Source organism: Temnothorax nylanderi, unplaced genomic scaffold (genome assembly GCF_030848795.1).
Source record: "Temnothorax nylanderi isolate EJ_2023f unplaced genomic scaffold, tnyl_v1.0 TNYL_tig0069_pilon, whole genome shotgun sequence".
Classification (NCBI taxonomy): Eukaryota; Metazoa; Arthropoda; class Insecta; order Hymenoptera; family Formicidae; genus Temnothorax; species Temnothorax nylanderi.
Genome location: NW_027249131.1, coordinates 272593 through 297500, shown reverse-complemented (window position 1 = coordinate 297500; position 24908 = coordinate 272593). Strand labels below are relative to the sequence as shown.

General features: G+C 41.1%; 2 protein-coding genes across 10 annotated transcripts in view; both read right to left on the bottom strand.

Moving 5' to 3' along the window:
- The window catches only part of Galphaq (G protein alpha q subunit), a 38216-nt gene extending 30414 nt beyond the window's left edge, over positions 1-7802 (bottom strand). The window contains exon 1 of one of the 5 annotated variants that reach the window (XM_071708524.1): positions 5098-7802. In XM_071708524.1, the coding sequence (XP_071564625.1) occupies positions 5098-5215 (118 nt within the window). In that variant the 5' untranslated portion in view covers positions 5216-7802. The remainder of the gene's footprint in view (positions 1-5097) is intronic. The other 4 variants (XM_071708525.1, XM_071708523.1, XM_071708522.1 and 1 more) reach the window with 4 other exon arrangements.
- Positions 7803-8961: 1159 nt separating this feature from the next.
- Positions 8962-24908, bottom strand: part of Amph (amphiphysin) — a 36229-nt gene continuing 20282 nt past the window's right edge. The window contains exons 2-9 of one of the 5 annotated variants that reach the window (XM_071708514.1): positions 18363-18498; positions 14428-14618; positions 13756-14028; positions 13324-13442; positions 13056-13099; positions 12653-12841; positions 11856-12073; positions 8962-11742 (exon numbers count right to left, since the gene is read on the bottom strand). In XM_071708514.1, coding sequence (XP_071564615.1) covers positions 11662-11742; positions 11856-12073; positions 12653-12841; positions 13056-13099; positions 13324-13442; positions 13756-14028; positions 14428-14618; positions 18363-18498 — 1251 coding nt within the window. In that variant the 3' untranslated portion in view covers positions 8962-11661. The remainder of the gene's footprint in view (positions 11743-11855; positions 12074-12652; positions 12842-13055; positions 13100-13323; positions 13443-13755; positions 14029-14427; positions 14619-18362; positions 18499-24908) is intronic. The other 4 variants (XM_071708515.1, XM_071708517.1, XM_071708518.1 and 1 more) reach the window with 4 other exon arrangements.

Here is a 24908-nt window from a genome sequence, read left to right as displayed (position 1 = left end):
TGTGTGTGTATTGTGGCTGCGTTCGGGGAGCGCGCTATTAGCGCTATTTGCTTATTCTATCCTTGTTTTACACCTGATGAGCGATAAATATAGAATGAGGCATCAATAGCGCTAATAGCGCGCTCCCCGAACGTAGCCTGTACGTGCATGCGTAACGTACAGCAGAGCGTGGCCGCGTACAATCGTCGAAATTGGATTGCCGCTGGCCCGCGATTTACAATTTCGCCGAGTCGACAGACACGACGTCTCCACAGTTCGACAACTCGGGAACTTGGCCGAGCGCCCCGAGAAAGGACTGAATCGGCGATCGGCCGGCGCCACATTAATTGAACCCTTTATTTTCGAAATTGGATTTGATGAGCGCGAGCGCGAATCTTAGGAACTCACGAATGTCCGGATTGTCCGACTGAATGGCCGATAATTCGCGGTAATTTACAACGACATATTATCTGACGAAAGTTTACGCTTGAGTCGGACATCAAAAACATTGAAATACGGTTCAACTTATAGTATAAAAAAATTTATATACACAGTAAAAAATAAGACGTAATTTTAACATATTGTACATGTCCCAGAAAGTCCACGCTAAATTTTAAGTAAAAATGACTCATTCATCGTGTGTTACTTGTTAACAAATTAGAAATGTTAATTAATGACACTATACTTTACATTTATATTTGTTCTTTTGACTTTATTTTTCAAGTTATATTAACACATGATATTAATTATTTTACTTGAATTGTGTGTAATAGAAACACTTAATTTTAGTAAATTTAATTATTTTGTATGTCAAAGTTTATACAATTATTGGAAAATTTACTTTAACTTTTGTTTATGTGTTAAAATAACTTTAAGACGTGTTAATTTTTAAAAAATTGTGTTAAAAAAACTCAAAATAATATTTAATTTCTAAATGACATACATAAAGTTATACATACGTTAAGTTATCATGTTGAAATAAATGTAACACATGAAAATGTTAAGAAAATAATAACATAGCTGTTGTATGTTAATTTTACATTGAAATAATAATCAAATCTTGGTAACACAAGAAAATTTTAACATATGGACCGCTATGTACACACGATTTTTTACTGTGTAAATATATAAATTATATAAATATGTATGTGTAGTCTATTTTTATCTATTTTAATAAAGATTTATTCGATTAACTGGTCACTTCATACTGGTCATTGCACTTGTTAAATTCGTAATGTCAAATTATACTCAATTTGAGTCATTTTTAACCATTCTCTACTCCTACTGCTACTCCTACGCAATATGTTAATTTAATTAAATCAATGGAGTTAAAATAATACTTATTTTGCGTTCAAATAATAAATTTCGACACACATGACAGTTAAAAATAACAAAATGTTATTTAGCTCAAGGTACTGGTTTAAATTTTCATCCTTTAATATTCAACAGCGTGAAATTCGCGGAATTGTAACGGATGATAACATCCGCCAAAATATTTTCTGAGCAAAAGCTGATCGCATAATTTCAAAGTATACGATATCAAAAATATAACTGCGAATTTTCCAAGACACCTTATATATACGCGATTCATTGAAACGTGTCCAACGATGACAACGACGATTAGCTGTTGCTCTTCCGCACCGGTGCATCTCCGCGCCAAGTCTATTAAATTCGAAAGTCTATTAATTTCGAAAGCGGATGTCAGATAAGGGTGCAAAACAACGGTTAAACATCGAGAGTCATGATTTTTCATTTCAGGGGACATTATCTCCGAGAAAATCCACGATTAGATAAAAGCACAGCTGTAATAAACGAGAAATAGTGATTATCGATAATGAGATGATTATTGGACGATTACGGAATTGATCAACAAACGCAGACGACAGTTAATTCGCTACATATAAAAATGATTTGTAAGAATTCTGATTAGTCCCAAGTAAAAATCTAGTGATATAATATAAGTATCTCGAAATTTCATGGGTCTACGATGTGCAGATTACTATAATACTCGACAGGAGTTTGATTTTTATCCGTTAAATTGTAAAGACATCTAATTTTTAGTAAAAAAAAAAAAAAACTGAAAAAATATCTAGGTATCTATTATGCAATTTCAGACGAAAGAAATATTGCTGCATTGACCTTCTGTCCTCGAATCGATTTCATCGAATATTTTGCAGATATGTCTTCACTTCAAGCTTGTCATTTTTAAATAAATACACATGTATATGTGTAGGAAAAGAGATTTATATGCTTGATAAAAATTATATTAAAATACGCGCAATGTATCAAATGCGAACATATAAAATGCGTGTCAGAAAAGAGCAGGGCCTGTAAATGCAACTGGTTTTGCGCGTTGAAGAAAAAGATATATACGATCTTCCGTACGATCGAGATGATAAATCTCGATAAGGGGACGTCGCGAGTGCACGCCCAGTGCTGGTGTTTCGTTTCGCGGAATAGGTGGGTAAATATGCACACACGCGGCTCGCGTGAATCACGAAACCGCAGAGAGCACGTCGGGGAAAACAATGCGACTTCTCATCAGATCGTAAGCGAGGCGAATTTAATACGCCGAGTCGGCGCGACGCAAAAGGGCTCCTCCGAGCTGGCGCTCGCATTACCGATCCGTGGTGCGGAGATAAAAGTTGACGTATCAGACGCTGTGATCGGGTGACTTTTAAGACTTTTTACACGAGCTTTATGAACTATTACCAATTTGCGCCTTCCAGATCTACTTTCGAAAATCTGTGAAGTAAACCCCTCTGCGTAAACTTTTATTAATTTTTTACACCGCTAAAGATGGTTCAATGTGGAGTCGAAACGTCCGAATTAAATTCCTATTCCTCGTTGAATTTAAACAAATCACTTTTAAGCCGGTTTTACAATACGTCGCAAATGATGGCAACTGCTAGTTGAAAAGTGTTATTTCTGATTGCCGATTGCCAGTTACTGTCGCCAAAAAAGTTAAAAGTTTGCCAACTCTCTTTTGACAACCGCAATTGACAAGCGCAACGTGGAAATAACACTTTTCAACTAGCAGTTGCCATCGTTTGCGACGTATTGTAGAACCGGCTTTAATCTAAAAACTTAACGCACAAACAACCACGTTATACTCTCACAGCCCATTCGTTACCCCAATTAAAACCCTCTGATTCATGTACATTTAACGATAGGATGATTTAACATATTTGACGATTAATTAATCACAACATTTAAAAGATCTTCCGATCCGGCATGCATCAACTCCGATTAGCAAGGTTTATTTCAGATACGTCTCGGTATTTACGTGGAATCTTATAAATAACAAACTCGATCCGTCCCGTCGCGTCGTCGCGTCGACTCGTTTAAAAAGCTAAACATCAAGACGTTATACCGTGCCGAAAAGTTAGACGTCCGACGAGATTGTCACTAAGAAGAGATCGGCGGCGGTAACGTTCCGGGGACACCGTGTATAGTAGGCAGCGGTACATCGCGGAGCGGCGCGGCGCGGCGCGGCGCGGCGGCAGGTCGGGAAAGAGCTGTCAAGCGCACGCCGGCCGCGCCGATCGACCTCGTGCACAGGACGAGAAAACGTACGTGACGCGCGGACGTCGCCTCCCGGGCGGCGCCGGCGTCGGCGTCGACGTCAGCGTCGGCGTCGGCGTCGGAGTCGACGGCACGCGGCCGCGGCCGGCGCGCCGCGCCGCTCGCGAGAGGCGCGCATGAATGAAACGGGCTCGAGCGGACTCTTTCTAAAGGAGAGGTACATAGGGGTCAATCAGGGTAATCTCGCCGACGGCCAGTGGCAAAATTAATAATCGTCATTCTCTCTCGGACGACGACGGAATTGACAGTCGTGCTTCGACGAGCCTTACGACGTCCGTTGAACGGAATTTTTTCTCTCTCGGATCGTCTATCTCGATTATTATTCCGCAAAACCGCTGTCGGCTCGCGTTATTAAAAAGGCGTCTTCCTGCCGCCTGTCGTGATTATTCAGTATCGCGGTTGATTCGAATTGGCCACGCAGCCTGATGGAAATTCCGTCAACGTTGCGCATTTTTCTACGTAATAATAGATAGCGGCGTAAATCGATCCGCTGGAAAATTGACTATTCGGGATATCGGTGAATAAAAAAATTCCATTAACAGACAAATTACGCTATATATATACACCTCACGGAGAAAGAGATAAAATCTATAATTGTGCGTCATGGTTTTTCGCCGAACTTTATAAAGCTCTCGATCTACGTAGATTTTTAGTCAACGATAACGGTAATGCTAATGCCAGATTTACACGAAGCCGGGAGCACGTTATTCACCCACCTGTTCCGTAATCATCTCTCTGTTACTACCCCGACTTCGCCTCCCTGTCGACTTCGAGCGAAACCGGCGTTCTACCTAAGATTTAAGTCGCCGGTAATATGGTGCTCGGCGAAATTACGTCTTCACAACCAGCGGTTTCTCGGAAACAAACAAGTCTCCGTATACGAGGTAAAGGAAAGGGGGGGGGGGGCTATACACACCTATATCTGCCTCGATCGAAATAACAGGGAGAGTAGGCAACTTGCTGCTACTCGCTATACTAATCTCCCTACCGGGTTCATACAGCGTTATCGTCCTTCATTAATTTCCTCCAACGGGGAGGAAAGCGAGCGAGCGAGCGAGCGAATGAGGCGACTTGCCACACTCGGCCGGTCTCTGCTTTTACCGGCCTCGTATTCCCGACTAATGCCGGGGTTTACGCCGCGGATATAGTGGGGAGGCAAGTCGAGTGGCAAATTACTCGCTTTACCTTCCCCGGTAAACGACGGCACGGCAGGCACGGCACAGAAGTTTAAGCCGGAGTAACCAACCCGGCTATATTCCTCGCGTGCGTCGGAGTTACAATTTTCGCTATTTTTGGAGTAACCTGCCCGTTATACTGCTCGATCCGCACGGCCTACGTCCCCCCCCCCAATGTTTTCCACGGTGCGAAAAGATGATGGGGCGTGATGGGAGCGAGAAGAGCAAAAGATTTTTATAGCGCTCGGCCCCCGGTCGGCCGGCCGTTCTATCGGCTCCGCGTTCTATCGGCGCTCAGCGGCGCCGGCGGCGGCGGCGGCCTCCTTCTTTCTTTTTATGAGCAAATGACGAAACTCACCGAGCAGGAGCAGTTTGAGTTCCCGCCTGGCATCCCGCTTGTCCCTCCGCAGCTGCCGTTCGATTTCCTGGTTGATGCGTTTCTGTTCCTTCGCCTCTTCCGACAGGCAGCACGCCATGGCTCAGAACGGCGGAATCCTCCTTTGACGGAGGAGACGGAGGCGAAGAAGGAGGAGGTGGAGGAAAAGGAAGTGACCGAGGGGCAGGAATATCGGGGAGGTCGTGGACGAAGAAGGAGGCAGGGGGAGGAGGGGTATATGTACGAGCGATTCGCGGGGACGGCGAGCGCTGCTGCTCGCCGACCGGCGGCGACCTTCGTCGCGGCTGCTGCTCCTCTCCTGTCTCTTTCTCTTTCTCTCTTTCACGCACGCGGCCGCCGATGATGCGGCGCTCCCGAGAAACGCGTTAAGATGCAAGTCGGCGATCGTCCCGGTGGAGACGACGGGCGGGAAGCCGGGTATTGTCTCGCCACCGCGGCGACGACGGCGGCGACGGCGAACGAGCGACGACGACGACGATGACGCCTCGTCGCCGTCCTCGTGGTCCCCGTCTTCTCTCTCTCTCTCTCTCTCTCTCTCTCTCTCTCTCTCTCTCTCTCTCTCTCTCTCTCTCTCTCTCTCTCTCTCTCTCTCTTACTCTTTCTCTCTCTCTCTCTCCGTCTCTCACGTCCCGGTGGTGCCTCTCTCACTCCTCCTCGCCGCCTCCCACTACCGCTGTTTCTAATACTACTACTACTACTACTACGGACAGTGGACACCACCGGCGACGGCGACGACGACGGCGACGACGGACGACGACGGTCACGTCGACGGCAGCGGCGACGACGACGATGACGGTGGTGTTTCACTCACTTGCGGCAACTCACCACCACCACTGCCACCACCACCACCACCACCACCACCACCTCCTTCACCTCCTCCGCCTCCTCCACCTTCACCACTGCCACCACCACTGGCACTCGCACGGCCGGCACGACGACGGTCACCACGACGACGGCGACGACGACGGCGACGGCGACGGCGGCGAGTACGACGACGACGGGGGAACGTCCCCGGCGGCGCACCCGTGTTTCCCCCCTCAACGACGGCGGCGTCTACGCAGCGCCGCTGCTCCTGGCGGGGCTCGACGACGCCAGCGACGCATCAACGCGCGTCTACGCGCACGCACACGAGCCCTCGCGCCGCCTGCGCCTCTGTCGTCCACCGACTACTCGCCCGCTCCGTCTGCTCCGCTCCGATCTTTTTTCTCTTCTTTTCCTCTTCTTCACTTTCCTTCTCTCCCGTTATACGCCCTCGTCTCCGCGCTCCGTCCCACTCGCGCTCGCGCGCACGCACGTTTCGCCCCGAGTGCGAGCTTTCGTCTCGAGGCGCACTATGCGAATCTTTCTGTGTGCGTGTGTGAGCGCGGTTTATATATGTATATAATTCTCTATTATGTACCTCTCTTTCTCTGTCTATTACTCACGCGCGCACGCACGTAGCACACATGTAACCACCCTGGGCGCGCACGTTTCGCCTTTCCCACGGGCACGACGTCGCCGTAACCTCGACGGACGTTCCCTCGCAGAGGGCGAGGTCCGTCTGTCCCTTTCTCACTCGCTCCTTCCTTTTTTCCGTCTCTCTCTCTCTCTCTCTCTCTCTCGCTCTCTCTTTCTCTTCGCGCACTTCTTCACTCCCTCTTTGCACTTCCTCTCTCTCTTTGGTTATTATCCGTGTTCGCTGTTCTTATCCCGGCGCGCGGCGATGGAAGGTAACACTCGGCGCGCACGGCGGAAGCAGCGCCCGGTTGACAAGCAGCCGGTGACGATCGACGAATCCTGGATGGTCGCTCGCGCCTTCTCACCCGCGTAGTACTACACGCACGGCGCGGCCAGAGAGAGGCTCTCGAGAGAGCGGCGTAGCGGCGACGTTCGGCGATCGGCTCCCCGGCTCGCGCGGTGTTGGGTGTGGTAACCCACCGGCGCTCCGTCTCCCTCCTCTCTCTCGCTCGCTCTCTCTCTCTCTCTCTCCCTCGCTCGCTCACTCACTCCTCGCACGTTCTCGCTCTCGCTCGCTCCCGCGCGGGCCCGCTTTTCTCTCCGTCCCGCTCGCGCCGTGACACACGCGAAAAGCTGTCGCTGCTGTTGCCGCCGCCGCTCTGTTGCTGCTATCGCTGGTGGTGCTGCTGTTGCTGTTGCTGCTGCTGCTGCTCCGACGCACCGAATGACGCGAGAGCGCGACACGAGGATACCACGAGACGAGCGCGCGGCATACGACGATGCGCGTGGTCACGTTAGCGACGACGACGAGGACGGCGACGTGTCGGACCGCCGCGAGAGAAGGTTCACCGTGACGACGTCTCGTCGTCTCTATCTATCACTCTTTCTCTGTCTATATTACTGCTGCTGCCGCTGCTCCTGCTGTTGGCTGCTGCTGCCGCTGCTGCTGCTGCTGCCGCTGCTGCTGCTGCTGCACGAGCGCCCACACCTCACGAGCGGAGCAACTCCTTGCGACACGCGCCGCGCCCGTCCGGCGCGCAGCTTTTATGAAGCGTCGCGCGAGCCGTGAATCCTGTTAGACCAAACCAGATTGGCGAAGCCCCGGCGACGCGGCACCCACGGCAGCCCAGCTCTCCTCTCGCTCGGTACGCTCGTCGCTGGCTTGCCTGCGTATCGGACCCAGCACCGTAGGGCGCGGGGGGCGCGCACGTGTCCGCTAACGAGATTAAAATCGGCGAATAGGAGGAGGCGCGGCCGCCACCCGCCGGGGAGGAGGCACGGAGAACGTAACGGCGCGGCGCTGCGAGAGCCGCCGGTCACCGCGCTGCCTGCCTTACCGACCGATCGTCCGCCCGATGATGGCGCGCCACGGCGAAAAGATATTAACTCGAGATTCTCGAGAATATCGCGCAAAACGGTTTTACATGACGCTAGAAATGCGAAATCTTCGATCTAACGCGAATGGAAAATTAAATGATAAATTAAAATATTTAGATTCTTTTTTTTTAGTGACGATTTATCGCGTTTTTATAAGAATTCTTAAAAACTTTTCTTAAACTTAATTCTCGCGTTATGTTGCTGCTTTGCATTATTTTTACTTGTCTAATTTTATCCGTTTATCTTTTCTTCCTTGTAGCGGCGTTTTCTTCCTGCTTTCTTTCCGTTTCCATCGCGCGACGCAAATCGGAAATTCTTGTCCACTTAGAACGACTTGTTTTCCCATTGGCTGTTCCGCTCTTGAGGCTCTCGTCCAATTTTTTATATTAAACAAGAAGCCGCAATGCTGAAAGACAGAAATTGTTAGCTTTATTAATAAATTTGTCGCCTCAATATTTGAACTTAATTAAAAATTGCCGTTAAAAAACGCACAAGAATTTCGAAACGTCGAATTAAGTTGAAAGAAGTTTTGAAAACATAGCGCGTTCCACCGACTGACGTTCCCTATATTTCATCACGTACGTTTCTCTATGAATCAGTAAAAACGCATGTCACAAAACTATTGCCATTGTTTGACGAGAGGATTAAGTTTAGCAGATGAGGCTTCACGAAGCCTATAATATCGACACATTTCTAGAATACAATATGAACTCTTAATAAATCAAAGTTCTAAAAAAATGTATTTGAGGAACGTCGCGTTCGCGATTATTTTTTATCCACATCAATCAACTTAATATATTTTTAGAAAAATTTCTTCTTCTCTTTTGGCTCGCAAAAGATTGCAGCTTTTCTTAGACATACGATATAAAACTTGGTTAAAAGTAAAAGTGAAGAAACTTATATGGTAATCGTTGCACAATAATATGACAGTTTAAGCCTTTTCAAACGATAATGAATAAATGTTGAAAAAAATTAGAAAATACGAGATAGAAAGAAATGATCACTTACGCGCCCATTATAATGAATCTTTATTTCCACTGTAGATAATAATTTTTTAGCCTTTACTTTTGTTTTATATTTGTATATTTTTGTCCTTCTAACTGCGTTTTATATTAGTATATAAAATATTAATTCTTAAATGGCACACGTGGATCATTCATGCCCGTATATCGTCACTTCAAATCTTTCAATCTTTCTTTTTGGAAAAAAAAACCTTTTTAATGATATAAATGACTTTTTTTTTTATGGAAAAACAGCAAAATTTAAGTTACTCTCCAAGCATATTGAAGGGGCAAATTGCGAACACGTGTGACCCATATATGCTATTAGAAGCTTTTTGACAAAATAAACATTTCCTTTTCGCTAAATTCTTGCTCATTATGCATATTTGTAAGTATATTTGTCAATTTGAATGTTGAAGATTTGTTCCTGTGTCTATGACGATAGATAATGAGACTATGACATAAAACGTCTATGACATAAAAAATATTGTTTTATTTTACTATCGATTTTCATTATTTCATTACTTATCTTTTTTATAAATTTTTGTTTTAATAATAAAATAAAAATCAATTTTTTCTGTATTTTCTGAACCTTTTAATGATCAAAACTGACTCAGACGTGAAGTATTTATCATATAAGTATCTAAAGTCCTTTGCATTTGCACGAGATGATAGAAAAGTATATCTTCATATATATTGGATACAAGAATGAAGAGCTGTCGTTTCACTGCCCTTTCCAATATATGCGAATATCTAAGCGCTTGCCACGTCTACACGAAATAATAATGTCAGTAATATATCGACATTTTAATTTCTGTTTAGACGAGGGTGCTTTCACGTCGAGAAATTTGGTCGTCACTTCAGAATTCTTTTAATACATGGATATATTAGGTAACACATTTATTGTGTGTTTGAATGTCATAAAAAAATATTTAGTGCATAATTAGCGAAAGAATTTTTTCATATCCGTTCTTAGTATTTAAATGCATTATTTTCTCCACTTGATGAATACTTCAATGAAGTTTTGTATAATCATATAATTATTATTGCACATGTAATGTAAATTGCAAGCTCCAAAGAATTAATTAAATCTGTTCGAGATATCTTTTTTTAATACAAATTTGTATAGACTTGCTTTTCTTTTCTCCTTTTCCTTTTTAAAATATTACAGTATCTTTCGGGGAGAAATTTAAGAAACCAAGAGAATTTATTAATATTTCTGTTAAGTTAACCAATTAACTGCATAACAATCAATCGTCGAAGCCAAGTGGTTTCTCTCACAAAAAGGGCACTCGAACTTTCCTATTCTTTCACAGTTTTAGCCAGCATGATAAAATAAAAAGACACACAATTTCTCTCAAAACTGATATTTTCTCTTAATGCTAACGCTGTAAGTATGTACGTGTATATATGTATATTATTATTACAACACTATTTATTACACAAGATGCGAATACAAGATTGTTTCGGCAGATCTAACGAGTATTGATCGAGTCTACAAAAAGTTTCGGGATTGGATCGTTACGTATTCGTTTTCTATCCTGACAACATGTGAATAGATACGGGAGCGATAATAATTATAGCAACATATATAATAACAATAGTAATAAAATAATAGAATAATAAACGCTCTCTCGTCGCTACCCGATTTTCTACATACATGTACATAAGATTTTCGGATACAAGTGTGAATAAAACCTGCGCAAAATAATTCACAAATAGACTTCACTGACGAAAGTCGCGGTGCTCCAAAAGGCGGAGAAACAAGAAAAGAACTATCAATCATAAATACACAGAAGCTATACTCTCATCTCATTTATACATTGTAATATTTATTTCTCTCACGTATCACCTTTTCGATATCTATTATTACGTCGTTGAAAAATTTGGCATGTAAATTGTGGCGAGATTTTTAATGGGAGCTATTGCTAGACTCTCGAACATTAGGCGAGTAAATAGAACCTTATATACCTTACGAATGCAGACAGGTAGTTGGACCTTGCAAATTTTACGACCACCCTTCCCATTGAACGGGAGGGGAAGATTTCTCAAGTGGCGCGCGTGTTTTTAAAACTTGAAGATGTACGTCTCTTAGCAATAAATTTTCAGTGGCCACAAAATTGTCTCGTAAAATACTCTTAAATCGTATGTATAGATCTATGTACAATTTCATAAAATAATATTAATTTAATATATAGATTTCGTTTTATATTATATAATATTGCATAATCGTTGTGTACGCGTGTACGTGTGGCGCGTGTTTCTTGTTGTGTACGTGTTACAATATATTATTTAGTCGCTTAAATATCTCGTTTGATTATTATTCATGATGTGTATTCGTATGTTTGATATGAGAGGGTCAATCCCATATATATATATTTTTTTTTTGACGAGTAAGAGTGAATGTTGGCACAGACAGTGGCTGGGTTAAGGCACTTTGGGGTGATTGATTCTCTCCGCAGTACCTCCAGCATAACTATCTTATCGAATTCTCCCCGCTCCCTCCCCCGCTTATCCCTCCTGCAGCCCGTCGGCTGCTCTTTCTCTTCTTCGTTTACGTTTACCTACATACACGTCGTGCGTAATATTATCTCGCATGACCGCACGGCTCTTATCTCCCACTTAATTACGCGACTCTTTAACTACTTTAAAGTAAAATACGCTGTCTCTGATGAGCATTGGAGTGTAAACGGCGAACTGAGTTCAGCTCTCACAGCGGTTTCGTGAAGTTCGCCGGGAACATACCCTTCTCAGTGGTGCCTTCCTTGATACCCATTAACCAGCCTTCTTCCTGTAACGAGCAATGAACATCGTGAAAAGAAATGTCGGACGTGTTAACGCGTTAGATAATAGATATTGTAATAGATGTTGTCGAGTCTTATTTATATTCGGAGGCTTACGGACCTGCTCCTCGGGATCGTCGTACTCCACGACGCGAATAATCTCGCCGACGTCGAACGACAATTCGTCCACATCCTCGCGACTGTACTTGTAAGTGGCTTTAACCCTGTATAAAACGCCCGGCGGCAGATTGTCGGTTGTCGCCCCTATAGAGAAATTAGCAGCATTTTCATATTCCGCTTCTAGAACGATCGAGTCCGCCCCGTTAGTCATGGACCTGTCTGTGATTTCGTCCGCATGGAGATTTTGATGTGTACCAATTATGTGTAAAGTTTCGCTTTATTCGTCTAACTGCATAATTAACGTTTTATTTTTGCAACTAGGTCAGATTAACTACGACCTTGTTTTTGGCAAGACCATGCACAAAGGGGCAGGCAGCGTACTACTATTGTATTAACAATCACCCGATACTGTAAATTCAGTAACATTCGATTTAATTGTTACGTTACATACGCGCAAATTTACTTGGAATCTATTGAGCTCAATTTTACGAAAACAAACCAATCGATTATCGTTTATTTGTTTTTGTAAAATTACGTTTCAATTATTCTTTTATTTCGTTTTCATTTTAACCACGATCTCTGTTATTTAATTATGCAGATATTTTTAATATTACAATAAAATTAAATTAAAATATTGTCTTTAAATTATTAAAGAGAAAAATTTGAACATAAAGTATCACTTAATTAAGATCATTTCATGTATGCGACTTCAGCTAAAATCGCTAAAATCAGATAATGTCAGGAAACAAGCACATTAAAGAACACGGCAAAGTTTAAATTAAACGGCAAGCGGCTTACCGACTGGAATATCGTACAGCTCCTCGACTCGTTTGGAAGGCGCGACTGTGTTCTGCGGCGACGCATCTTGATTATTGAGAGAATTATCATTGCTGTTAGCGTTGCTATTAGCGTTGCTATTAGCGTTGCCATTTATCTGGGTGGTCGGCGATGTATCTCTGGGCGCAGCGGGCGCGGTATCGTCCAAAGCTGAAACACGCGAGAGAAAGCACACTCAAAACTGAATGCCAAGCCACAATACGGCCTTCCGGAACTTAAAGCCTTTCGGAACGTTTCGCGTCTTGTTCTTCGCGTAACAAGGACATTACAGGCATGCGAGTATTAGCGTCACATATATATATATATATAATTAGTGCACACGCGCACAAATCCAACTTGAACAAAAATACAGCATAATAATTACCTCCTGAGATATTGTTCTGCGCTGGCTGTGTATTAATTATTAGGCTGAAATATAAATCAGAGTTATTAGTATTATATAACTATTACAGCTCTTGGTTTTACACTTTGTATAATTATTATTCTATCATATCATATTTTATATAACAACCGCTTCAATATCTCGTTTTATGCGATAGCAAAATTACGTTTATCTTTTGAAATTACTGTCTTTATGTAACTCCTCTTTGCATTACTTATTAATTTCGATTTTACAGAATCGATTTACTTACGACGAGTTCGCGTTAGGCGACTTCGGTGATTGCGGTTCCGTGCTTTTCTTCAGTGTGTAAGATCCTCGCTGACTTTCATTAGCCAATTTATCGACGATCGCTTCTAATTCGGAATATACCTGAGAACATAAATATTAATAAAAAAAAAGATATAACAGCTATATACATATATATTATTATACTATAGAATTTTTTCTATTTCTTTCTTCATTGGAATGTATGTAAAAGTTAAAAGATTTACTATGGAATTCTGTGAATCTTTTAATTTTTATATAATTTTAATTTAAAAAACCAAATCAAATTCATGTTAAAGTCTGCTCGAAATCAATTAGAATACAAAATTCTATAGTATTAAATCTTGTTTAAAAATGCTTGAAAGAAATATTTTTAAAGGGACTCATCTCTGTTACTAATCTTTAATATTTTAGATACCTTGGAACTTTCAGTGTGAAACACTTGTTCCGCGGCAAAGAGCGTTTGCAGATTTGTGACGAGGAAAAGAACGCGCGAGTCATATAATGCCGGTAGTTCGTCGTGCAGCTCTGAATTTAGTTGCTCATATGTACGTTTTGCTTCCTCCAGCAGCTCCTTCCCCCGCGATACTTTAAGCTCGTCCCTCTTCTTTGGATTGCACTGCAACGATTGGAAGTTGTGTCTCTGACTATCATAATCCACCAATTTACGCCCACGCTTGTCGACCTTTTTCTGGAAAATCGATAAAATCCTCGAAATATAGCAGTTATATATATTTTATTACTAATTTCCTCCTAAATTACTACTTATCAATTCTGATTCCGTCGTAAATATCGTACAAAATACCAAGAACAATTTCCAATTTGTTTTTAATCTTTATTGCCATTTTGATAATTTTGAAATAACAAAATATTATTTATTTTTTTTATGCCAGTGATCATCAAAACAGGAACGTCGTGATTTGGTAAAAAAAAGTGTACAAGAAGAATGAAATAAAGATTAATTAATTTATACTCTAATCTAATTGCGATTAATAGAGTTTTACTTTTTATGGCAAATTGCGAGAAAAGAGTATTATTGATATAATGAAGAAACCTGTTTGCAACCAGTCGAGGGTTGCACGGAACGTACCCTCATCTCCGGGAATTGGCTTTGATATGTGTTGAGCGGTACAAGAACCTGGTCCGCGAGCTTGTGAGTGAAATCTTGCCACAGCATGTCGAGATTTTGTGCCTGCACGTACAACAGATCGTGTCCGGTCCACTGGCTCTCGTAGATCTCATTCAACGAGTCCATGAGCGTCTTCGACGCGGCCTGCACCGCTGAAAAAACGAAACGTCGATTCGCCCTCGTTTACCTCGTCTACTTTTCATTGGCATTTTAATTGTCATTTGGAAAATTACTGCTAATGGAAAAACGCGCTAGAGGAAGAAGATTTATCCTCTCAAGTCGAAGACACCGCGTAACGCGGTCGTCGGGAGAGACGGACAAGTTGTTTCGTAAGACGTGGAGAGAAACTTTTTTTCACGCCGATTTTCCATCACGGCGACACGTGTCTTTTTGCTTCAGGAATAAACGCGCGACGCGGGTGACTACTTTCCTGACCTACATCTAAACCTCTCCTAGTGCATTCACCTACAGCGATAAGCCGATTGCTTACAAATTCCTCACTCCGGCTCGCGTAAAAGTTGCAGAGTGGCTTTATCGCTTGCGTCGAATTTCGATGTTCGGAATGCCTCGAATTGCAAGAAGAGAGACGAGACGACACATATAATCGTTTACATAAATCGACATAACATTTGATTTATATATTGTGACATTGCAATAAAATTTTTCAAATATTTCTTTTAATTATGCATTTTTTATTTGCGCTATTTTAATTAAACTCCTAGATACAACATATATCAGAAATATGTTATATTTAAAATCCAAATGATATAAATAAAATAATATAAAATGCTTTACCATAAAAAATACCAATCTCCAGTGACTCGACGAATTCATGTGAAATAATTATAGGCGTTTCTAACAGACCTACTCTATAAAATAGTTACTTAATATTAGTCTATCAGCAGAAATAATTACAAGCAGTGCTCATAGCTACATTATAAATTAATTTTAATAAGCGCCAATTTTAATAGGCGCCACTGAAGGCAGTCAACATCGTTCATAGCGCTAACATACTCAACTAATTAATTCGTCGTTAATGTAAATTACGTAATCGGGTAAGCAGGTTGCCATAATTCTCAGTATGATCGCTTTTTACTCGGTTCAACGAGTGGCGCGCGCCGGCGTCCTCATTAGTTTCTTTTTTCTCATCTGGAACTTGGACTCGGAGGTAGAGCGGCGATGGAAATCGCGAAAATTATGCGATGAATCGTCGGCGATCGGATTTGCAACGCAAATACGACGGACATGCTTTCGTCGTATTTCGCCGCCGCGCTGTCCGCGTTTACGGTTTCGTCGCATGTTACGTTCCTACCGACACGGTTTCGCATGCGGGTATTTATGCGTGAACGACGCTGGCTGCGTCCCGTCCGCCGAGTGATAAAAGGAAAGCTAAGAGACGCTAACGCGAGTCCTGCGCACTCCGAGATTAACACGTACCACGTACCTCTCCCAAGGAAGTCGTCCGCGACCGCGTCGGCGACGTTTGCCTAACGGGAAACGGCGGCGTCCCCGAATTTGTCGTGCCTATATTTCTTTTCCGCACGTTTTTGTCGATTTTTGGCCGCGGGTCTCCAGCGAAAATTAAAATTCGTGGTCAGCGGTACGTCGAAGCGTACCGATATCCCTGAAAGGCCAGAGGCTATAAAAAGCATGCGAATAACGAACAACGTCGCTGTAGACCAGCCAAGCGTGGAAAAGTTGTTTGCGACTAGCAACGATTCGAGTGGGAGGGATTAAAGATCGGATGACGTTTTTCTATTGATTTCGCGTGTGTTTGCCAGTCCTCGTGTCAAGACTCGCCATCAAGGTGAGAGAGACAAGAAGCGCGACGTCGCGGCGTCGGGTCTCCAGCTTCTAAAACGCGTAATTCCACTCGCGTCAAGCAGATAGAAACCTCGTGGAGACCTGAAGACTTTATCGTTGCATCGAGCGTCAGTGCCAGCCGCTTTATAAATTGATAATAATTTTAATTAGTAATTTTTAGTAATAATCTAAAATTGATAATAAATTTATGCTATGAATCACAGTACGCTTCTACAACAACACAATATGTACATACATTGCGCGATTGTTAATCGTAATTACGCCATGATTTTTTCACACATTATAAATCACGGACAGATTAATTATTATTTATTTATTATATTATTATTTATGAAACAAAATGCGGAGCAAGAATTAACTTTAAAATTCGGATGATATACAAAGTTAAGTAAATAATAATATTTATTTAACTTTATCCGCGTTTACTGGAAAAGCCAGATGGATTGCCTTTATCAATTTTCGACTGCATCTTATCGATCGCACAGCGGACGGCACGTCGCCGCGGGCTACTACTGTCTTATCTGAAATATTTAACAATCGCGACAAGGCCGTGTGTCGCTTAATATTTCGGGCACGCCGCCGCGCCGCTGGAACGGCGCGAAAGATTGCGGCGCATTACGCGGGGAGTAATTCCTTCCTGCCGACTTCTCTCTCAAAGGTCGTTTCGTATGTGTCTATGTACCTCTGCGATGCATTACCGAATATACGGCGATTAAAATATTACGTCGGTTTCTCTCGACAGTAATTGATGCCGACGAGCCGTGCGCGGGTACCGCTGGTGGTCGTTATTCAACGTCTGCGAGTTATTCATCTGTCCGTCATTCATCCGCGAGACGATACGCGAATGGGAGTGTCTGACGGACGGCGAAAATCATTTTCCCCGATTGTCGATGACAGCCTTCGTTAAGTTAATCAACTTGGCGCGCACGACAGAGGCTTCCAATAAAAGTCTTTTCGGCACTTATTAGATGAAAGAATTACATTCAGTTACGTAACTTTACTTAAAATTCAAAATAATTTGTAGATATTCTTTTTATCCCTGTATATATGACGCAAAAATTTTGTTATCAGTGTATTTATTTTGCTGTCAGCATCTATATAATTTTTATATCGTAACGCATAGAGGAAAGAAAGAGGGGAGAAGACGCGCTGAGGAATATAAATTCTGAGCTAAGTAACGACAGACGCATTTATCTCAATCTGCAAAAAAGAGAGGACAGAGTACAAAGTTACGGAACAAGTAATTCAGCCTCCACGTGAGCTTGGCAACCGGGTCACGGCGATGCAAGGTTGCGTGAATATCTTTTTCCTTTTTAATACATGTTGCGTTTCGCACGGGTTTGTTAATTCGACGCCGATCCTATAAATACAAAGAATTTTACGTACTACTTACGTCACATGGATGTACGACAGAAAAAAAGAATTCTCGAGAATTTATGAAATGATAAGTATTTAAATAAATTTCAATTTTTGAAGAAACTAATATATTTTCATGTGCTTTTTATTAAATTTATATATCGAAAAAACGTAACTGATTAAAGAAAAAGAAATGTCGCAATTTTCAAACACTCTGTATGAATTATAGAAATTATATTCAAGATATTAATAGCTCTAGCAAGGCTCGCCAGCGTGAATAGCTATTCTCTGACGAATCGTCGCTTCTGCTGTGCAGTTTGTAATTATGTAATATAAAATTTTACATCTGTCAATTGTCATGAATACGTTGTTAAATAAGCGCTTACGTAAAATTCTAATGCCTAATCAATATCCGGCATATGTTCTAGACGCTGAATAGATAATAATTAAACGCCTAATCATTCGAAAGTTAAGATGCTCAACCGCGATGACGCATGCCACCGTAATTATTGCTATACATTCGAAACTCCATATAAAGAATCTCTTTATAGCGAATCGTTAAAATCTGTGTGTACACTTAAGCATCCGATTTATCGATAGTATCGCGTTTTCCCTCTGCACTACGTGTAAAACATGACAAACATTAGCGCGCCTAATAAATAGCAACTGCCGTTTAAAGGGAAGACGAGTTAGCTTCGCTCAGCGGGACAACTTACCTCGAACACACCTGATGTAATTGTTGAACTCCTTTTGCAGTCTGTTAGCGGAGTTCTGTTGCCTCGTGAAGTTCTGCAGGTGCTCGTCGAATATATCGTCCGCGGTTCGATCGACCTTGCCCAGATTCTGAAGAAACTGCAACGAGAAAAAAATGCGTCTTCAATTTTTAATTCGCCTTTATATATTAATCAGCCTTTTATATGTTAATCGCCTTTATATTTTGGCTGGATTCCGATATTTAGTGTCAGCAACAGTCAGTACCGAAAATTTATAGTATACGCGACATAAAATATAGAAAAATAGATTTTCAGTACTGACAGTGAATATCGAAATGGCAGCCATTACCAACATGATCTGCGAGTATCGATCTGAAGTGAAATTAATACGATAATTAATAAAAATTGTAATATACAATAGCAATAATAATAATACGGAATACCTTTATATATGCGCTATATAATGAATATGATGTAATTTATGTAAAAGATTGAAAGAAACATATAAAAGAGCTAAAACTTACAATGCTTCTATAAATAAATAACGGAATAAGTCGATAAAACATGGTCATAATTTATTGAATCACCGTACATTCATGTAGGTAATCGGAAAACTTTCTGACGGAGTTGAATGAAACTCGAGGACGTGTGTGTCATTTTTTGCGTGGGTCTCTTCCCACAAATGTTAGCCTTGCGTAGGTGTAAAGTATCTCCATATAAGATGCTCAATATATAATGCTCAATTTTTCTTCCTCAGACTTGTCAGTCTGATCGAAATTCGACTATTGAAAACAATTTTGGAAACGTGATTTTTTTAATGTCTCGTCTTTTTTTATCTTGAATATATTCATTTCTATTTATTCATTTACTGTTATCACTCGTGAACGGAGCCTATTTGACAAAATTGCAATTAAATACTATAAGTTACAATTTTGTCAAAGACTCAAATACTAATATAAATCTTATTAATATAATTTTTCTCGCGATTGCAGTGGTTTAAATATGTGTAAACAAAGCCATAAGTTAAGATCCAAGTTTCAATATTAAATATTTCAAGAATCTTCAAGTTTTCGTTAAAATAGTTCTTGCTTCTAACTGAGAAACTATTTATGTGTCATATTTCTGTTAAAGAGAAAATTTGGCTTAAGGCAAAAGAAATCTCCATATTTGTAAACTTCACAGAGTGAAGTAGGTATATCAAATGTGACATTTCTCGTGGTTGACTACAAATGCGGGTAAACGCATAGCTATCGCAAATGAGGCCTTTGAACCGTGCTCGTCACGAAACGATAAACACCGCCTGCATTATCATCGCATCGTGTAGAAGATCTGTGATAATCGCGCCTGTTATTTAAACTTTAATTAACATTATCTCACGGACGTACAGTGCATTAATATAAAAGCGTCAAAGTTAAAGAACATCAGTGTAAGTAGTTCACGCCTATTCCAAGTGTTAAAACATTTCCTATATTTCATGAATTTATTTACGAGATGCGCGATAACAGATCCTGCTAAACCTTATCGGTTCATAAAATAAAAAAGTGCTAAAATGGATACCGATAAAAATAATAATAAACAGCTAATTAATTTTGTCGAATGCGTGAAAGTGATTTATATTCGCGTTATTTCCTCAGCCTCTTCTGCCAAGTTAATAAAGAAATCTATCGGAGCCTCCGTACTCCACTGCCATTGTTATCGGCAATAAGGCGCGACGTGAAAGGATGCGGATGATGTAACAATAGCTATCGACCGCGGAGAAATTTCACGCCGGGAATGCCATTCGTCGATTTTCATTTACCTCCGTGACACCTGTACGATCTTCAATGGCGGGAAAGAGGTCGCCCTTTCGAGAAATTATCTAAAGCTATCAGCAAACTATTGGAAATTCTATTGATCTTCAAATTTCGAATTGAATCATGATACCTACTATAAAATGTAATATGTATAGAAAGGAAAGAAATTATATAGTATAATACCTATCTCAGATTTATCTAAGATCGTATTTTACATGGAGATATTTGAGAAATATTTTACTTTACATTATATTTAAATTTATTTAAAATTAGATTACTTTATTATTAAATTGAAAAAAAACTTTTATATTTTTTATTATCGCCAATTTTACCAGAAAAAGTATTAAGTATTTAATTAAATAATATTAAATAATGTATTTATAAAATAAATTCAACGTGCGTATTATAAATTTTTATAAGTTCACAATTCAATGAATCTTTTCTCATTTTGCATATTAAACTCTGAATATCCCCTCTATCTTCTTTTGCTAAAAAAGTAGCTTGATATTTCAGAGATTGGGAATTAGACTGGAACGCGAAGAAAGATGCTGCCGGCGCCCATGTCGACCGTCTCTCTTGGGCTGGGCCAGAAATCAAAGGCTGGAACGTCCGTGATGGAAATCGCGAGTCGGCCATTGCGTAACCACCTCTATATCGCCGACTGACTCCGTTCGCGAAGCCGGTGATCTGTCCGCGCCGCGCCGCGCCGCGGAGGCGAGAGGTACGCCGACCTTCTGCTATACATGCAGATCGTCCGTCCCGCTCTCCTCTCGTCCCGTTCGTCCCGGAGAAACGAGAGGAAATCGCGCGTCGCGTTGTATCATCCAGTAATTTCCGTTCTCCAGTTTCCCGGGGAATTAATCGCGCCGCCGGTTACACGCGGTGCGACTCTCGTAACGCCAGCGAGTCGGAACGACACACGTCGAACTAGTTCAAGCCTTCGTCACTTTAACCTTCCGTCGTCTATCACGACCTCGAATGAGCATTGTCGCAAATTTACAAATTGTACATAGTTCATCAGTATAAACGTGCTGCAGTATCGCGCGAGATAAATCTACATTCAGGGTGAGACAGACGAAATGATTAATTAGCTTTAGAATTTTCGAAATTAATCATCTCCGAGTAAGATTGATTTTCTTCCGAGGAAGGACAACGATTATCGAAGTTACATCAACCATAAAGGCAATGGCTATCTTTTTATTTATCTGACACGATAAAAGAATTGTCATACGATGATTCATAATGATGTTATTTCTGAAACTGATACGTAAAGAAATGGACATATCTGATACGGTATCATCTTTATCGTACATTAAAATCTTTATGGACCCAAACATTCACATAGAAATAATTTATTGCATAATTATGTCGATTCATCAATGATATAAAAAGATGTTGATATTATGTTTGTTAGAGATAATATCGCAGGTGCAATAAATTATGGAATTTTTATTTTAATTACCTTTATTCGACGAGAGCAGTTAATAAAACACATGTGTTGCACGCGTCCGGCATTTCGCCTGTTATCAGAGGCATAAACGTTTAGATTAATTCTTTCAACTACCTCTGTGGCGTTATTAAAGGCGGTTAACCCGTGCAACGATGTTATTTATCGCCTGATATGTGATTTATTCTAATAGGACGACCATTTATAAAGAAATTACATTTCGTGATATGTTGGAGCACGTACAAAATGCAGAACTAGAAAAGCTTGACATTAATTTTTTTCATCTTAAATAATAAATAACAATACATATCATTTTATTGCAATTGCACGTAATTAGCGATAAAATACGAAAATTTTAATAGGAATTGAATCGCGACAGGCTTATGAGACTCGGGTTCGGTCGTTCAGGAGAGTGAGAGATTAATCCTATTAACTCGCTCGTGCACTTTCAGGTCAAGATCATCCTGTCTGCCATATATAATTTTCTCGTTGCAGCTTTAAAGGTACTGTTGCTACGATTTCTATCTCGCTCCATAAAATTAAGACAGCAGTGGTCTCTCCTTAAATGAAAGAGGTTAAACTGGATATGCATCATTCAAGGAAATTTAACGTAGAAAATTCGGATTAAACGCTATGGTATCTATCTTGAACGTCTCGTCGTGAAGTCTGAAAGCTGACGTTTAAATTATCCGATACGTCAAGCGACGAGAGATATACCGTATATGATAGTCAGACAAAGAAAGGAGATTAGAGCGCGTGAGATTAAAATGCCTGTTGTTTTCGATATTTAATACGATCTTTTTATGAATCATCGACTACAGAGAACGTGCTCTCATCGCGAGATAAGCCTCGGGCGAGTACGCGTATTAGCGGAGCAACAAAAATAGTGTTATCTCGGAGTGAGTCACGGGCGGTGCCGCGAAAAATTTCGCCCCGCACGTTGCACTTGCACAGACGCAGCGCAAACATAAGCAGATATGCCACATCCTATTGGTTATACGGTATATCGGCTGTACCGTTACGCATCGTGATACTTGTTTCGCGAAATATTTTGTTTTATGAAAAAGAACGCGAGACTTTGTTATCAAAGATACCTGCCTATATATACCTCTACGGTATAATCAATATGCAAATTGTTTTCAAGCCTAATCTAAATCCAAGCGAAATTTACATATATTTCTCCTCAATTCTCGAGGATCATTTAAATTCCACGAAAATCATGTATCTTGCGTGTGAAATCGGCCACGATTCTCTATTGCAATCTTTATAAACCGAGATTAATGCATGCAACGACCCTGATTGGCACGGTATTGACAGGTACGTTTAAGCATCGGCGTCTGACCGACAAGGTGCCTACTGCACGATTGTGCGCGGTGTTTTCACCAGTCCGAGAGACACGAGACACGATTTTTGTCACGATTCCGTGTGCCTTCGTACCGTTATCCGGTTAACGTAGTCTCCGCTCGATACCTTCCTCGTATAACAGGTGAGAACGAAGACTGAACTCGTTTACACGCGTAGCCGACTTGCATATATTATTAATACAATATTATTAGCGTGCTTGTAACTGTACGAGGACTTAAGCATCGAGATGATACGAACATCCTGTCGATTGCGTAACTGTTAAAAAAAAAAAACGCTTATATTCAAACTTCACAAATTTTATAAATTTTACAAATATCTAAAATCCCGTAAATATCACCGGTTTCTGTAAACCTTGTTAATAAGCCTGAAATTATTATGAAATTCCTTTTTCAACGGCTTCGCTCGAGCGGAGGTAAATATCAGCACCCAATTGCGCCGCGACTCTAGAAACCTTTTTTTTTTTCCCCCGAGACATTATCCTCGACAGTTCGTTCAATTATATACTCGCTGCTTCCGGCGTTTTCTGTATAAATAGGAAAACTTTCTCTCGTGCGATAGGTAACGCGCCTAACAGGTACACGGAAGATTCCTCGTCGTGACTCGTTCGACTCTTACGTCGCGCATCCCGAGAGAATTTATACTTAAAATTCTGAGCCGGCTTTCCGGCGCGGCCGCGCGCGAATTTCTATTCTTGTGTGTGCTCGATTTTCCAGGTGCTCGACGCGACGAAGGCAGAGTTGTATGTGGGTACACGCTGTGTGTATTATTTTACGCGATAAGAACAACATATGGGCCAGAATTTTCTTGGAAAAGACGTCCCGACTCTCGTTTTACATTGGAACTGTATATCCAATTACCTTGGTCTGAATACCTCGGAGATTTAATCTGCGTCTTATAATACGACGATATGAGAAATAAAATATTATAAAGATAATGACGGCAACGAGAGAATTTTTTTTACTTTCTTTTAATTCTTTTATATATACACTACCGGTAGCTGAAAATAGGTATACCTACTCGCAATGATCGAGCATTGGAACGCGACCAATTACAGCTGTCTCGCTGCTGGTACACATTCGCGTGTCGGTAAACTTCACGTGTGTGAGTAATAATACTAATTAGTAGTGGTGGTAATTAATATACAGATGACATAAATAGATAGCGTTAGAAAAGAACTAGAATTCTGGGCTTTGAAGTCAGAACTGCATTTCCGTAACCTAACGTGAAACGATTCTTCGAAGGTTCAGGCTTCCTTTTGCCAACGAGTTTCAACATTAATTTATCGGACAATGAAAGTAAATCTGCATTTATGCACCGGGATGCTTCGGGGGATGCTGTATTTTTAATAACGCTGGTTCCAAATCCGAACGGACCCGGACGTGTCGTTTCCGAAATAGATGGTCCTCTCTCGGGTTTATTAATAGTCGAGCAGATGACGCGAATGTGCCGTTGCATCGCTATTATTGTGCCATCCTATGGCCCCGTTTCGCCACTTGCTGGTTCACATTGTGCTCCGGGAGAACCATTGTCGTAGAGACAGTGTCATACGGGAAAAAATACGAAGTACTTTTGCCGTGAGCGAAAATTATATAAATCGAACTTGTAATGCCGTAAGAGAAACGTCTAAATGTCTCTTCAAGTAGCATTTCTTTTTATATAAGGTTCATAAAAGTACTGTAATCTTCAATACAGATTAATAATTATGTAAGTTAATATATGATAAAATATTCTATTTAAAAAAAAACCTCTTCTATATACTCTAACATATATTAAATAATATATATCAAGATTGTTAATTATATAAGAATTCACGGCAAGCTTTTTAAATGTCATTAATATTTAACGCGATATACAATCTGTAAAATACTGTGATTTTATGTATGCAAAATGTGGCAAAAATCTAAAAGACGTGGGTCAATCCCACGATAGCGACCCGTTAACGAA